The sequence below is a fragment of the Phyllostomus discolor genome, chromosome 1, assembly GCF_004126475.2.
Source record: "Phyllostomus discolor isolate MPI-MPIP mPhyDis1 chromosome 1, mPhyDis1.pri.v3, whole genome shotgun sequence".
NCBI classification, from domain to species: Eukaryota; Metazoa; Chordata; class Mammalia; order Chiroptera; family Phyllostomidae; genus Phyllostomus; species Phyllostomus discolor.
This window is the reverse complement of record NC_040903.2, coordinates 101262710-101277409: the sequence shown is the minus strand read 5'-3', so window position 1 is coordinate 101277409 and position 14700 is coordinate 101262710. Positions and strand designations below refer to the sequence as shown.

General features: G+C 39.7%; 1 protein-coding gene across 10 annotated transcripts in view; it reads left to right on the top strand.

Moving 5' to 3' along the window:
• Window positions 1-11068, top strand: part of AFF1 (AF4/FMR2 family member 1) — a 194415-nt gene extending 183347 nt beyond the window's left edge. For all 10 annotated transcript variants that reach the window (XM_036026834.1, XM_036026852.1, XM_036026830.1 and 7 more), the window contains 5 exons: window positions 1476-1612; window positions 2193-2264; window positions 2663-2800; window positions 4745-4950; window positions 5896-11068. In XM_036026834.1, coding sequence (XP_035882727.1) covers window positions 1476-1612; window positions 2193-2264; window positions 2663-2800; window positions 4745-4950; window positions 5896-6017 — 675 coding nt within the window. In that variant the 3' untranslated portion in view covers window positions 6018-11068. The remainder of the gene's footprint in view (window positions 1-1475; window positions 1613-2192; window positions 2265-2662; window positions 2801-4744; window positions 4951-5895) is intronic.
• Window positions 11069-14700: the final 3632 nt, after the last annotated feature.

The following is a 14700-nucleotide window of genomic DNA, read 5'->3' as shown; positions in this document are numbered from 1 at the left end:
ACATTGGGCACTTTATGTACTAGATTCCTTCATTATGCAAAAGGAAGTATTCTTCAGGGAACTTTGTTTTTGTTTTACTTTTAATCTGTACAATTGCACATCTCCTCCCTACCTAAGCTGACCATGTGGATAATGACAGCTTGCTTTATTATTGTTTCTTTTATTTATACCTAAAGTCAATATAAATTTTGGAAATCCCATGAAAGATATAGTATTGAAAAAATAAATTTGAAGAGTTAAATTCCCAACAGTGAAATAAACCAGTAAGACCTTGTACTGCTGATTAATTGGGCCATGCTAGTTTGATTTTTCATTCTGTCACCATCTTTCTGAGGATAGGTTCTCTAGAAAAAAATATTTTAAAGTCAAGTTATTTAAAAAAATTGAAAGCAGCTCTAAACCATCTTTGCTGATATGTTGCTATCCTTTTATACTCCACGTGCGTCTTTACTGTTTTCATTCTTTCTTTTTTAATATCATCAAATTGAAAGCATTAGCAAAAACTACAAACTTGGAAATGTGTTCATCAGTTGCTCTTGGGACATGTGGTTCACATACCATGTGTTAAGCAAAAAGAAGTGCTCGTCACAGTCTCTGTTGAGTTGGCTGTATTCTACTGAGAAGAGAGTTAAGAGATGAAATGTGTATCCACCAATATCTGATTTCATTTATATTTCTGTTTTCCCTCTGAGACTCTGGGGTTGCCCTGACCAGTGTAGCTTAGGTGGTTGGGCACTGTCCTGCAATGAGAAAGGTCCCCTGTTCCAATCCTGGTCAGGGCATGTGCCTGGGTTGCGGTTCGGTCCCTGGTCAGGACACCCATGAGAGGCAACCAATCAATGTTTTCCTCCCTCTCTCTTTCTCCCCTACTTCCTCGCTCTCTTAAAAATAAATAAAATCTTAAAAAACAAAAAAACAAAAGACTGGGATTTCATCCCTGTTGGCCCAGGGGATAGCTCTGCACACTTAGCCCTGACTTCCAAAGGAGATTAGACAATCCGTTGTGTTGTAAGGTACATAAAATGATTATCGTTTATCATAATGTCTAAGATTCTCATAAACCATAACATCTTCTACTTATTGGAAGATAAATTTCAACCCATACAAAGAAATTTGTGTCTATATTATTCTAGATGGGCAGAACAATCTATTTCTCAGGAAAATTACATAATAAGTAATTAGTAACAAGGGGACTATGTACTCATTGCCTTAGTTTGAATATGTGCTTTAAGGTTTTGAGAGCGTTGTCCTATTACAAAATTGTTTTCTTGTTTTGTACTAAATTTGTGTTAAAAGATGTTTTCAGTAGGTCAGAGCCAATAGGCTTCATTAATCATTTTGAGTTGTTTTGCTCTCACACTTCTCTGTAGCCTTAATTAAACTATGACAGTGGAGGGAAGTTACAGTGAAGAATGTGGGTGAGAAACTAAATACAAGCCTGTCTTAGGCCTAACAATGACCATGTTCTTCCACAGACGGACAAGGTTGGGAAGGCCTTTAAGTACTTGGAAGCCGCCTTGTCCCTCATCGAGTGTGGGATTGCCATGGAGTCTGAAAGCCCGGCGTCCAAGTCAGCTTACTCGGTGTACTCTGAAACCGAAGACCTCATTAAGTAGGTGCCAAGTCGCTTTGCCATCTTCTTAAGTACTTCTCTTTCCTCACCTTTATTGCCCTAAGCCATTTGAACCTTAGTACAAAGACAGCTTAATAAAGGGGAACCTTAAAAAAGTTACTGATCCAGGAACTTTTTTTTTTTTTGGCCTGAACTAAAATTATATTCTAGATGAATGCTAGAACAGAAAGGCTGGCTCCAACTACATCATTTGCCAAGTGCACTGTGAAATGCCAAACCTTTCAGGCGGAGGTTGGATTTTCCAGTTTGGCATTCTTATCAGATGCCCTCTCATCTTGGTTTAAGTTCCCACCTTTGTCATCCACATTTCAACAAGGGACTCAGTCAGGACAACAGTCTGCTTGGGTTCACGCAGGTGGTCAGGCCAGAGAAGAGACAAGTCCTCACCTAGTTTTCTGAATGGCCTGCATTGTTGCTGTAAAGCCTCTGCATTGCTCTCATCTTCACATCCTCAGGAAGAAGTCAATGTAGAGCCGAGACAAACATAGTAAGATGTCTTTGTGTCAGGGATTTTCCAACCACTTTGTTTGACCCAATCTGTTTTTATGTTTTCCCATAGATTCATAATGTCATTAAAGCCTTTCACAGACCCCACAGGATCAACACAAGAGAAAATATTTGCTATTTTATGGTGAGTACATTTTTCTTTATCTGAAAAGTATCACATTTGTTTTTGTATATTTTGATGTTATAAAAAAGATTTTGAAATTTGTTTGCTTAGCATGAAAATTGGGGAAAAATTGAAAAGTGAAAGGTGATCACTAAAAGATTAAGGTCAGGATTGATCCCACTGATCATTAGCTATTATGAAATGGCACCTCCTGCCATTTGATGACTCAGTAACCGTTTTGGTCTAGTGACTTGAATTATTTCTTTGTATAATTGTGTTTTTGGCCAATGTTTAGTTTTCATGGCAGTGAGCAGGGCAGTGAGATGCTTCCCCCGGTGAAGAAACCCAGTGTGTCCACTAGGTGGTTAGATGGCTCTCTGTCTGCAGTGGTGACGCCCAGCTTCTGTTTCTGTTCACAGCATGCGTTGCCAGTCAGTTTTGAACATGGCGATGTTTCGTTGTAAAAAAGACAGAGCAATAAAGTATTCTCGTACTCTTAATGAACACTTCCAGAGCTCTTCCAAAGTTACACAGGCACCTTCTCCATGCATTGCAAGGTAATGATACATCTCATTTAAATAATTTCCAATATTGGGTCATTATTTGCCTCTTGCTTTTGCAGCCATTTGTATATACATGTGACTTTGGCTTTTCAAAAGATTGTATATATCCATTTGTGATTTGCTTTTTAGCTAAGTTATTTGCATGTTTCTACTTTATGAGGAATAATTTAAATTAAGGCATTTCCTGATTGAGTAACTTAAAAAGACAACTGCAAAAACTGTACAGCCAAGCCCTGACTGGTGTGGCTCAGTGGGTTGGGCATCATCCTACAAACCAAAGGGTCGCTGGTTCAATTCTTAGGGTACATGCCTGGGTTGTGGCCTAGGTCCCCAGTTGGGGTGTGGAAGACGCAACCAATCATTGTTTCTCTTGCACATCAATGTTTCTCTCCCTCTCTTTCTTCCTCCCTTCCCCTCTCTCAAAAAATAAATAAATAACATAAAATCTTAAAAAAAAACTATACAGTCAAAATGTTAGACCTTTGAGGATCTTTAGATAGGCATAGCACCACAAACTGTATTGAGGGGAAGGCAAGAGAACCAGAATCAAAGTCCTTTCTCCCTCTGTCCTTACCATCTTGGAGTTTCAGTAAACAAGAACTTTCCAGAAACACAGGCCCTCAACCTTCTCCAGGATCCGTAATAGTGATATTAAGAATAAAAATGATTATCTCTAGTTAAATTTTCCACCAACTTCTTGACCTAAAATTTTTCATCTATGCCATAAGTTGTTGAAAAACAATCCTTGTGCAAGTGAAGATAGGATTTTCTTCCCTATAGTACTTGCCTAGTATTTTTTTAATTGCTTATAACCCTTGAAAGTTCCAGTTCTGATAGGTTTTTCTATTTTAAGAATATCACCTAGAAGATTGCCCTATTTCCAGTACATTCAAAGAGAGGGATTCCCATGTGGTATCTCAGGGGGGGAAAAATCCTGAATGAGAACTTCCTACCTCTGAAAGTTTTCATGACTCCCACCTCTGCAATATTATTCTAAGCTAGTACATTGTCCATCACATTATTTTAGATAACTCCTTTACCAAAAAACGACAGGTTCAGCCACATCTTTCCATTTTATATCCATTAGGTGTAAGTGATTTCACTTGTGTTTCTCATCTGACCCACATCGAGGCACTTGTTAACTTGCATGAACAGGTATATAGTCGAGAGGGGAGAGTAAAGAGAAGGTTACGAATCTGCTGATGCTTCGTCTTCTGGTTTCCTCGTAGACTGTACTACAGTCATTCAGTCATTGATTCAGCAGATATTTATCTAGGGGCTACTCTTAGCATTTATTCGGCTTAAGTGCTAGAAATACAAAGGTAAATAACAAATGGCCCCTACATTCAAGGTGCTCCTAACCCAGAAAGGAATAAAAAGAAGTGTGGAATGTGAGAAATGCAATAGATGAGTAAGCAAACAAACAAATGCAAGGGGGAAAGCTCAGTGGCAGACAGGACCATGATGTATCCCCTGTGTCTAGAAGAGTGCCAGGTGCAGAGTAGGTGCTCAGTTTGTGTTTATTGAGTGTATGAAAGAATTAATATGTAAGAGATAATGACCATGTTCACAGGGCAGTGTTGTCTTACTAGGAGAAGTTGGAGTGGGGGTTGGAAGGGAGTAGACTCTAGCCTAAGGAGTAGACAATGTGAATGGTGTGGGAAAGCAGTTTTGGCACAGACTTGCCCACCACATTCTACATCTAGTGCAGGACACCTGGCTTCCGTCGCTTGGTGGGGCCCATCTCACTGTGTTTTGTGAAATAAATTCCTAGAATACTGAAGGCGAAGTGTTTCTCTTTGACCTTGTAGAAGTGATTGTCATTTTGGCAAGTACACACTGAAACTTGGTGACTTGGCCTACAGTTTCAGAGGCAGGAAATCGGTCGTTTGGGAGCTTAGGTGATTGACCAGTTCTCTCTGATCTTCCACCTTCCAGAAGCACAGGCACACCATCCCCTCTCTCTCCAATGCCTTCCTCTGCCAGCTGCGCAGGGTCCCAGTCGAGTGCTGGCAGTGTGGGGAGCAGTGGGATGCCTGCCGCTATCCAAAACATGACCTCTTCCTACATCACCATCACTTCCCACATTTTTACCGCCTTTGATCTTTGGGAGCAGGCTGAGATCCTCACAAGGAAGAATAAAGGTAAATGGCTCTGGGGTGGTCATGACTGGGGTGTGGGATTGGAAGGGAATAGTGTTTGTATTTTGTGTTCAGTCTTTTGAAGAATAAGAAATTTGACCTATTTATTCTCACATTTTCTCCATTCCACCTCAAAACCTAGTTGTGATTCTTTCTTGAGCTCTGTGGCATGGAGCTGAATTTCCATAGCCAGATCTTAGCAAGATGGGAGTGGGCGTGGCTTCAGCACCTTGCCCCTGCAGAAGTTCTGGCACCAGCACTTCAGCCTGACCTGGAGTGGTAGTAAAGGGTGAGGCAGATGCAGAAGGAAGGTCACGTGGCTGTCCGTAGGCACAGCAGGGTTGAGCTATGAAGTGGCATAACCTAAATACTGAGTTTAGTGTTTGTTTTCAGTGTGTGTTAAGGAAGATGGTTAGGACAGTACACGAAGCATAGCATAAGTAAACATTCTTGAAACTCATGTGAGACGAAGGCCCTGGGGGAACTCCAAAGTTTAGGAGGTGGTGGAGCCATTTAAGGAATTGCCTGGTGTCAGTGACTACTAAGCCAGTGCTTATATGTGAATGGTGGGTTCACGCCATGACATATTTTTTCCTGGCCATGGCCACTTAATTTCCTCACATCCTCTAAAAACTTAATATCTTAGCAACTAATGATTATTTTTAAACATGTTGTGATTTTTTTTTCTTTCATGCATCCATTGATCCAAAAGTATACATTGGCATTATCCAGTGCCTACTTCCTACCCTGCTAGGCTAGTGGAGGCTTATGGGGAGTGAACAGACCATTATGATGGTAGACTGTGAGTTTTTGCTGTGCTAGATGCAGTACTGACTTCTTTGGGGATTGTTTGTGGAACCAACCCCCCCAAAAATAATGTTTTGTTGCCATTTTTATTTTCATGTGGGCAAGAGTGTTTACCTGGTTTTGGTTTTGCTTTGTTCGCAGAGTTTTTTGCTCAGCTCAGCACAAGCGCATGCACGTTGGCTCTGAACAGCAGTTTGGTGGATCTGGTGCACTACACGAGACAGGGTTTTCAGTGGCTCAAACAAGGAACCAAAACACCTTAACGGAGGCCCAAGTTGATTTGATGCCTTGGGCCCTATTTTGCACATTGGAAGCTTCAAAAATGGTCCAGACCTTTGTCTCATCAGGACACCAAACTTGAGAAGCACCATGAGATGGCCAGGACAGCTGTCCACTTAAACTCTCAAGAATGATGTGGTCGTTGGTTGGGCACGATGGTTATGCAGAAGTAGGAATGAGGAGACTGGCTTCAGAGATGACCTTTGCCTTTCGAAAAAAAAAGGACAGAAGTGCAATGTAGCCTAAGAGGGGTATACGAATGGTCTAGAAACATTTCTGTATTTTTTTAACCAGCAGGATGAAAATTGCAAATGAAATGAGAAGCAGTTTCAACTCTGAAAGCGAATTCACGTCATCTCAGTAGCCACACTAGTCCATTCCCAGAAGGAAGTATTTTTAACAATGAATTTTGGTGGTGTAGGGTTCTGTGGATGATTTTTTTTTCTTTTAAGTTTTTTTGGAAAATATTTGTTTAGTAAATTCTAACAGCCATCTGTAAAATATAAATTGTGAAGGACCCCAATCTACCCCACTTTCTGCCAGTGAACAGTTGCTCTGATGATACCAAGTATTGTTGTAACTTAGAGAATTGAAGGCAACCCTCCCACTGCCTAGAGTACTGCACGCCCACCCCAGCCCTGATTTCTTCATTGCTGTGTTGAAAGTCAGCCCGAGTTGGAGCAGTGGAAGGAGGCGCTGCAGCACACATGGAGGCCATCAGAGGACGTGATGCTGTCGTTCTCACCCCCAGCTTCAGCAAAAAGCAATCTCTAATGACTATATTCTGAATTTTCTACTTGGGGAAGAAGGGAACCAACATTTATACATAACCAGTTGGCTAAAGGGCTTTTAAAGTTTTGTTTAAGGAGAGCTGGAATTTGAGGTGCTGATCTGTGGTCTACAGTTATGCAGTAACTCACGTTGTCTTACCAACTCAGAGTTTTGTCAGCGAACACAGACAAATGAGATCTACTTAGAGAGGCTATATTTTTCTGCTACGAATTATTTTATATTTATAGCAAAACTAGACTTTCAGAGCCCTTAATTGTCTAGGGGAAATTAACTCCCGGAAAGGATATGGAGATTTGGGATGGTTCATTAGACTTAAAAAAAAAAAAAAAATCACCGCCACATGCCTTCGTTCCAGAGTGTTCTCAGTCAACTAGATTTTGACAGACTGAAGAGGAACTGTGGCCTTCCCGTCAGTTGTTGTTGCCATATTGTATACATTAAGCCAAGTTCATTTCGAGTGACCTAAACTGAAAGAACAGATCCGAATCCCACATATCCGCAAGCACAGATTTTCTTTTTCATTGACACTTTGAAGGTTATTATTGGAAGCATTATTTTGAGTGCCAATTTTTTTACCCCTTTTAGAAGTAGAATTTGCACACATTAAAATTGAGGACTGAGTGTTATCTCTACAATTGGTTTCTTTTTCTCCCTTTACCCCATCCTACCCCTCTACATGTTTTCTACTAAGCATGTTTGACATTTTCCTATTTATTTATTAGTGAAAGAAGGGAGTGAATGTGTCTAAGGTCCATATAATGAATATAATAATTTTCTTGGTGATTTGGCAAATATATAAAGGGATGTATAGAAGATGAGAGTGACTCTTGTTTTCCACAGCATGAATTGTGTGAAGCTGTTATTACTTCACTGACTTACTCAGCCTGTTTTGTCTCACGAACTAGGGCCGAGGTCTGTTACTTCATATTTAGGTTAAACCAGAGAATTAACAGTAGTAGTAAACTGTGAGCATAAGAACTTCATGTGTGGTCTCAACATTTTAGAGCAAAGCCACTGTCCTTTTTAAATTACTCATTTAAAAAGCAACCTGTGATTAAATGAGCAATAATTGACTGGTAGGTTGTATGCTTGTGACATTGTGCACCCTCTTGTATGTAGGAGACAAGATTCCAGAACCAGGCACATGTAATCATTGAACATCTCCTTTTCTTCCCTTTATTCCCTTGGCCAGTCCTGCCCCCTGCACCCCAGTGCTCCCCGGTGTATGTTACCTGTCATTTGGGAAGGACGTATTCTCTGGGACAGGTGCTTATCTGCACTGGCTGTGCCAGAGTGAGCGTATCCTGTCAGTGAGCCACGGTGCTCCCTTAGCCGGGGTGTTTCCAACTTGATTTCTCAGCGAACACTAAAAGAAGTGGTTGCTTTTGCAGTGGCCTTAAGCTTGGTGTTTTCTTTCTCCCTGACCTTTACGTTAAATTTTAGTTGTCCCTTGGAAAACGAATGATTTTGCAGAGATCAGCTTATTTTGATCACGGACTGAAGCATGCATTCTTCCTCAAAGAGAACACCTAGTGCCTACTTTTTGAATAAGTATGTAAAAGGTGGTGACTTGATGACTCCTTCATGTTCATCGGATTTTTTTTGGCTGTTACAGTTGTATATAGAAATCAAAAGGCTTTGTAAATCTTTTACACTTTTTCACTGCATGCTTACATTTCGAAAGAATGTGTACTGAGGTAGATAATTGAAAAGACTAGTTTTAAAATTAAGCCTTTGACTATGTGAAGTTCTTACAGCAGTAACAGTATGCACTTCACAGTGAGGCAATGCAAAACATCTGGAGTGAAAACTGAGTGTGAAATCTTGCTTTTGCCACTACAGTTTCATGTGTCATTGTTAGAAAATGGAAGAACACGGTTTTACTTTTTAAAATGTTGCATGTTTCTGCCCTTTCTGGAGATGATGACTAAACTTGAGGCTTTAGCCAGACTAAGGACCCTGCTAAACAGTGAAAAACACTTCCCTGAAATTTACCAAGTTACCATGTGCCAGCCACAGTGGACAGTCAGAGTGTCCAGCAGGCATGCCAGCAGGACTAGAACCGCAGTGGCAGAATGACTTACCTGATAATATGATTTAATCACAATATTGAATGGGAAAAGCATCTGATTTCTTTGAACAAAAGAACCTTTAAGATCTGTTTTGACCATAATGTTTGGCTATTTCCCTTAGACAAATTGGACTACATGTTTCTCCCTTGTTCTATATCCTTTAATTCCAGATCTCAGGATATTTAAAAGCTAAAAAAAATACCCACTTCTGACTGAAAACTTGCCTTAACTGGTCCCTTAAATATTAATGTTAGTAAGATCAAGAGCTTACTATTTTATTATGGTTCTTGCTTAATTTTTAGCCGTAAAAAACTCCTTGTTCTGATACATGAAAGGAGATGTGTGGGTGCATATGTACACCCATGGAGTAAGAGGCTAGTTGAATTGGACATATTTATTGTGCCTTTTGTAGACCAAACCTAACCTGGGGATAATACTATATTTGTCTTGTCATGGCTTTATAAGATGTGTGGATCTTGCCCCTTTTGCTGTCCTGCTTCATGAAACTTGGTGTATTTGTGCATCTTAATGTAAATGAATCAAATAAGGCTTGATTCCCTACCTCTCACCACAAATTCTACTTTTTGTAAGGATTTATTTTCCCAGACACTACATAAAATCTTTGTAAAAATCTTTGCCACTTCATCTATTACACTCTGTACCACTGATTAGCAGCATTTAAATCTTGCAAGAATATTTGGGCTTCTTTTAGAAACACAGACACAAGATTTGCTCACTAGAAGTAAGTTACGAATTGTTGGCTGTGGAGGGGTGTCAGGATATGGCAGTCCTTGCTCCTTTTTCCCTTTCTTTAGTGGGTTGCCTCTTGTTTTTGGTCCTATTTAGATTTTATAGATGTAAGGTTTTTCCTGTGCCTTTTTAAATCTTTTATCTTTTTTTTTTTTGCAGGAGGTAGAGAGGCAGGATAGCATGGTGTTGGGGATTTTTCCTCCAAACATTGCGATGTAGTATTTCTACCATGTGAATGTCAAACCCTCAGTCTAGTTGTGTTGGTTTCTCAGCAACTGAGAATGAATTCTGACCACTGGCCACATCCTTTAGTTTTCATGGTGCATTGATATGCACCATATACCACCTTTCTTAAGGTAGTTGTAAGTTTCCTATTGTCCTGGAGAAAAATCACACTATATTGTTTCACTGTGTGCCAGATATTAGCAGGTACTGTGATGGGTAGGGAAGTGCCTATGTTTCTGGACCTAGAAGGGCAGGAAGGATACATACAGCTCTCTGTGAGCCTAGGCGTTACTCTGTTGGCCTGGAATGACAAGGGAATAAGACCACTGACAGAGAGGCTGGCCAGGCTGCACTGGTCAGACCAGGCAGTGGCTGACCTAAGAAGATAACTTGCTTTGCTTAAAAGTAGATGTTTAAGCGATGCTTAACACAGGCAGTATTAACTTCTCCTTTTGTTCAGGCCATCAACGTGTATTGTTAAATTACTGCACATCCCCCTCAATACAAGTGTACACTGTTCATGTTGGTGTGTGTGTGTGCGCGCGTCCCCCAAATCTTGTTTTATTTTTTTTCTGAATGCGACTACGTTTGGATGATACCTGAGCAGGGTTGCCTTTTTTTAATTTATTACCATATATTATATTATATTATATTTTTGCTTTCTTGTAACTTTAAAGTCAAATCTTGGTATTATTAAAATTGTTTTAAAAAGGAATAAGTTGTCCAGTTGATATGAGGATCACTGGTCTGTCTCTAAAATAATACGGATTTTCTTTAATTACTGTGGAATAATGTGCCAGCTGTGTAGTCCACACAGTGACTTTGTATGTAGGAGGGAGAAGCAGTGATGCTCTCCGTGGGAAGACGTGCAACACAGATGAAGGGGACTCCGTGTACTTTATCTACTTCAGCAGTGGAGCTGCATCTTGGGCTTTTGTGAATACAGTTTAGCTGCCTTGTATAGACCTTTGAAAGAGACATGTGATCTATGAAAATTACAGTTTTCCTTTTTTTTAGGAGATATATTTGCAAAAGATCTTTCCAAAGAGAATGTGCCACAGATCTTTTGTTTGTTGTTCTCTGTAATGAGGATTAATTTCTGTTAAAAAAAACATACTTGATTTGTTCACCTTCAAATTCTTTTCACAAGAAGATCGAGCTGTAAAAAAAAAATTAATAAAAATTTAGAGAAATCATTGGGTTGAATCATGTTTCCATTTTTGCCTGAATAAAAAAAAATCCCTAACATTGTTATATTTAATTACCATTTACAGCCAAGGAAAGGCTCACATGGAACAATGTACCCTCAGTCACAATATGTATTTATTGTTAAAATGGGAAAAGTGCAGGCAATGGCTAGCTTATCCTTCTGTTCAGTTTATTTTCAAGATCTTAGTCACATGTAAATTAGCTTGATACCACAAGTGTGACTTTTAATCCTTCCAATATGTGCCAGGTGCAACAGTGGCCAAGTGTGCCTATCTGCCATTTCTTTGCTGGGTAGACAGATGTAGAATGCTGGTGTTGAATCTAAAGGCCATCTGCTCTCTCCTCCCCTTGCCACTCTGAAAGAAATGCTCTGCTCCAATGGTTTTATGAAATCGGAAAGGACTGAACTTCCTGAATTTGAATCCTGGGTCTCCAGTTTGCTATGTGACCTACCTAGTCTTTTCTCATTTATAAACTTTGTTCATTTGGTGTCTACCCAGTAAAAGGGAGGATCACATTAGGTGATGTGTGAAGAGTGCTTAGCATATAGTGCATGGAGTAAACATTTAGAAACTACTGGCTATTTAAATTTATTCCCTCCCCTCACTGCACCACAAAACCCCAACATCTGACCCTCCAGCCTCTAACTAAACACTCATAAAGACCTCACAACCCACCTCTTCCTCTTTAATTTTATTTTTCCCTACATTAGGGTTACTTATACTCACTGGTCCTAATGAACAAATAGGGACTCAGCTTTGGCAAGCTTGCAGTTAAGTTGCAATAACAAGCATGTATTGGCAAGTTGGGAAAAGGGAGTATTTTATTCCTGATGAAGCTATAGGGAAGAGGTCTCATTTGCAAGATGGGTTATAACATCTTTCCTGGGCTTTCATCTTTTTTACAAAATCTTTCCATGTCATATCTTGTTTGTTAAAGATTTTCAGAAATAGTTGTCCTTCGTGTGGCAGTACCAGTTTTAACCAACCTCGTTATTATACATTTTGAGATTATTTCTACTTTGGGGATATTGTAAAGGATGCTTCTGCGACCATCCCCTGAAGCAAACTACTTGAGCAGATACAATATTTTACCTTATTTATGTAAATGTATGCATGTGTGTATTTATGCTGAGTTGTATTTCACCCCTGAAAATTTCAGTATGCACTTCCTAGGACAGTTTCCAACACAACCACAATACCTTTATGCCACCTAAGAAGATTTCTCAACATCTAATATTTAGCCCATATTCACAATTCTGTAGTGTTCCCCCCAAAGGTCTTACAGCTTATTTTTGAACCAGAATTCAGTCATTTCATGTATTACATTTAGCTGTTATGTCTCTTTAGTCTTCATCCAGAAAAACAAAAAAATCTTTGTTTTTTAAAACAATTGCTCTATGTCCTGTATTTCCTGCAGACTGGGTTAGGTCTAGAGGCTTGATTATATTTGGCAAGAATACTTCGCAGGGTCTGTGAGCTTCATATTACATCACTTCAGAGGCACCTAAAATCATTGTTAATGATGCTAAGTCTTGCGTCTTTGGTTGAGATGTGATCACCAGAACTCTGTGGTAAACACAGGCTTTTTCCTGTTTCAACAACCCTTCACTTATTGATTTTAGCATGCACTGATAATCCATCCTTTGCCAATTCTCAGTACTGTTCAGAAAATGCAAGGGACAGAATCACCAAATGTGGTAGGTGAGAAGCAGTGTCTTCTGATGTTCTCATTTACATTATTTCTATGTTGCTGAACATATATATATATATATATATATATGTAATTTTTTGTGGTCACATATCAAGTTGCCATTTGCAGTGCATGGGTTATGTAACTAATAAGGCAGACCCACTGCAAGTGTCTAACTTGGTAGATGTGAAGAAGGTTTTCACCTCAATCATGAGTTCACCTCTGGGAAGGGTACAGTTAATGAGGAAAAGGGATGCTGAGCAGTAAAAAAAAAGATCCAGTCTATTCACCTTTTTACTTTTGATTTATATATTCAGGATATTACCCTCTTACTATGTTGTAAATATTTCCAAATTATGTTTCGCTTTTCATTATGACATTTTTTTTTACAGTTTTTTAAGTAGGTCGACTTCTACCAGTGCTTTCGTGGTTTCTGCTTTGGTGTCTTAGGTAGGTAAGGGCTATTTCCCAGAGACTGTGTGAGTCAGGGTCACTACCACTGACAACTCGGAGGTAAGTAGTAATTTCCCAGTCATGTCCTCAGTCTTTTTATAAGCAAGTATTTAGGCACTTTGGAGCCTGAATTATTTAAATAGATACTTGTTCCCTAAATAGATGCTTGCCAGGGTTGTTGGGAACATAAAATGTCATAATCTAGGTTCCTTTTAAGCAGGACATTTGGTGGCATTCAGAACCCTCCAGTCAAGTCCAAACGACTTTGAAGCACAATGGGTCTTAGCGTTTTAGCAGCTGTTGCTTTGGTTGTGGTAAGAAAGCTACACCCGTCTTGTACGTTTTGTCTTAGAACAGGACCATTTCAGTGTTTGTGGTTTCCCTGTTTAAACTTGGCTGAAAGCAAGACTGTAGTGAAACACCATGGCTCTAATAATAAAGACCTGCACCCTTCTAATAGACTGGAGAGCGGCCTAGAAGTACTTCCTAAACAGACGATTCCATTTTTGATTTAAAAGACTGCCTGCCTGCCCCAGATAAGTGCTTTAAATCACCCTTCTCTATAATTGAGACCAGTCTTAACCTCTCATTTACCTTAGTTCACGTGTGGGAGGCAGAAAGTATTATGGACTTATAACTCCACCGCTAAGTCTTTCTGTAAATTATCATCTAAATGCAACAGCAGCAACACACACAAACAGGTGTGTGCACACAGGCTTCTACACCTATGGATACTACTGAACATGGAAAACAAATTGTATGCAACTGCATGGGCTGTAGAGAGATGCCTTTAACTATCCAGCTCCATCTTGGAGGCTTTGAAGAAGCTCCTCCGGCAGGTAGGACTTGGTACCCAGGATCTCAACTGAGGACATTACAGGCATCTCAAAGGAGTAATTACAATTGTGGAATAAACCTTTAAAGAAAATAGCATAAAACAAAAATTTTAAAGTCATGAACAAGGTAAACTCTAAAGGTTAAATTCTCAGCATATCCAAAATAATTAAAATAGGCCACAGACAGCAGTTCCCCGGGGTCCTCCCCCAAGTTGGACAGTAGAGGGTTGGAAAGAAACTAGCTCAGAAACGTGGCTTTGAAGGCTGAATGCCTTGGTCCCAGCGGGGTGCTCGCCACTTTCACCACGCAGTGTCCGGACAATACTATCAACGGGAAGGCAAAGCAACAATCATTTACATTGTGCAAGGCACCTGGATGTCTGGTGCTGTACTGCACCTTTTAACAAAAAGGAGTGGTTAGTATATATGATATCCTAAAGTCTACATAGTAAAAATATTAGCAGTGATGTGTTAAATAAACAGAACTTACTAAAAAGACCACTTTCAAAATTAAAATCTGGAGAGGGGGGTGCTCTGAACATTTGTTGCATTTTTCAAAACAATTTATAACACTTCAAATCTGCAGAACTAGACGGGCAAGTGTACACACTCAATGCTTTGTGGCAGTTTTTATGAGA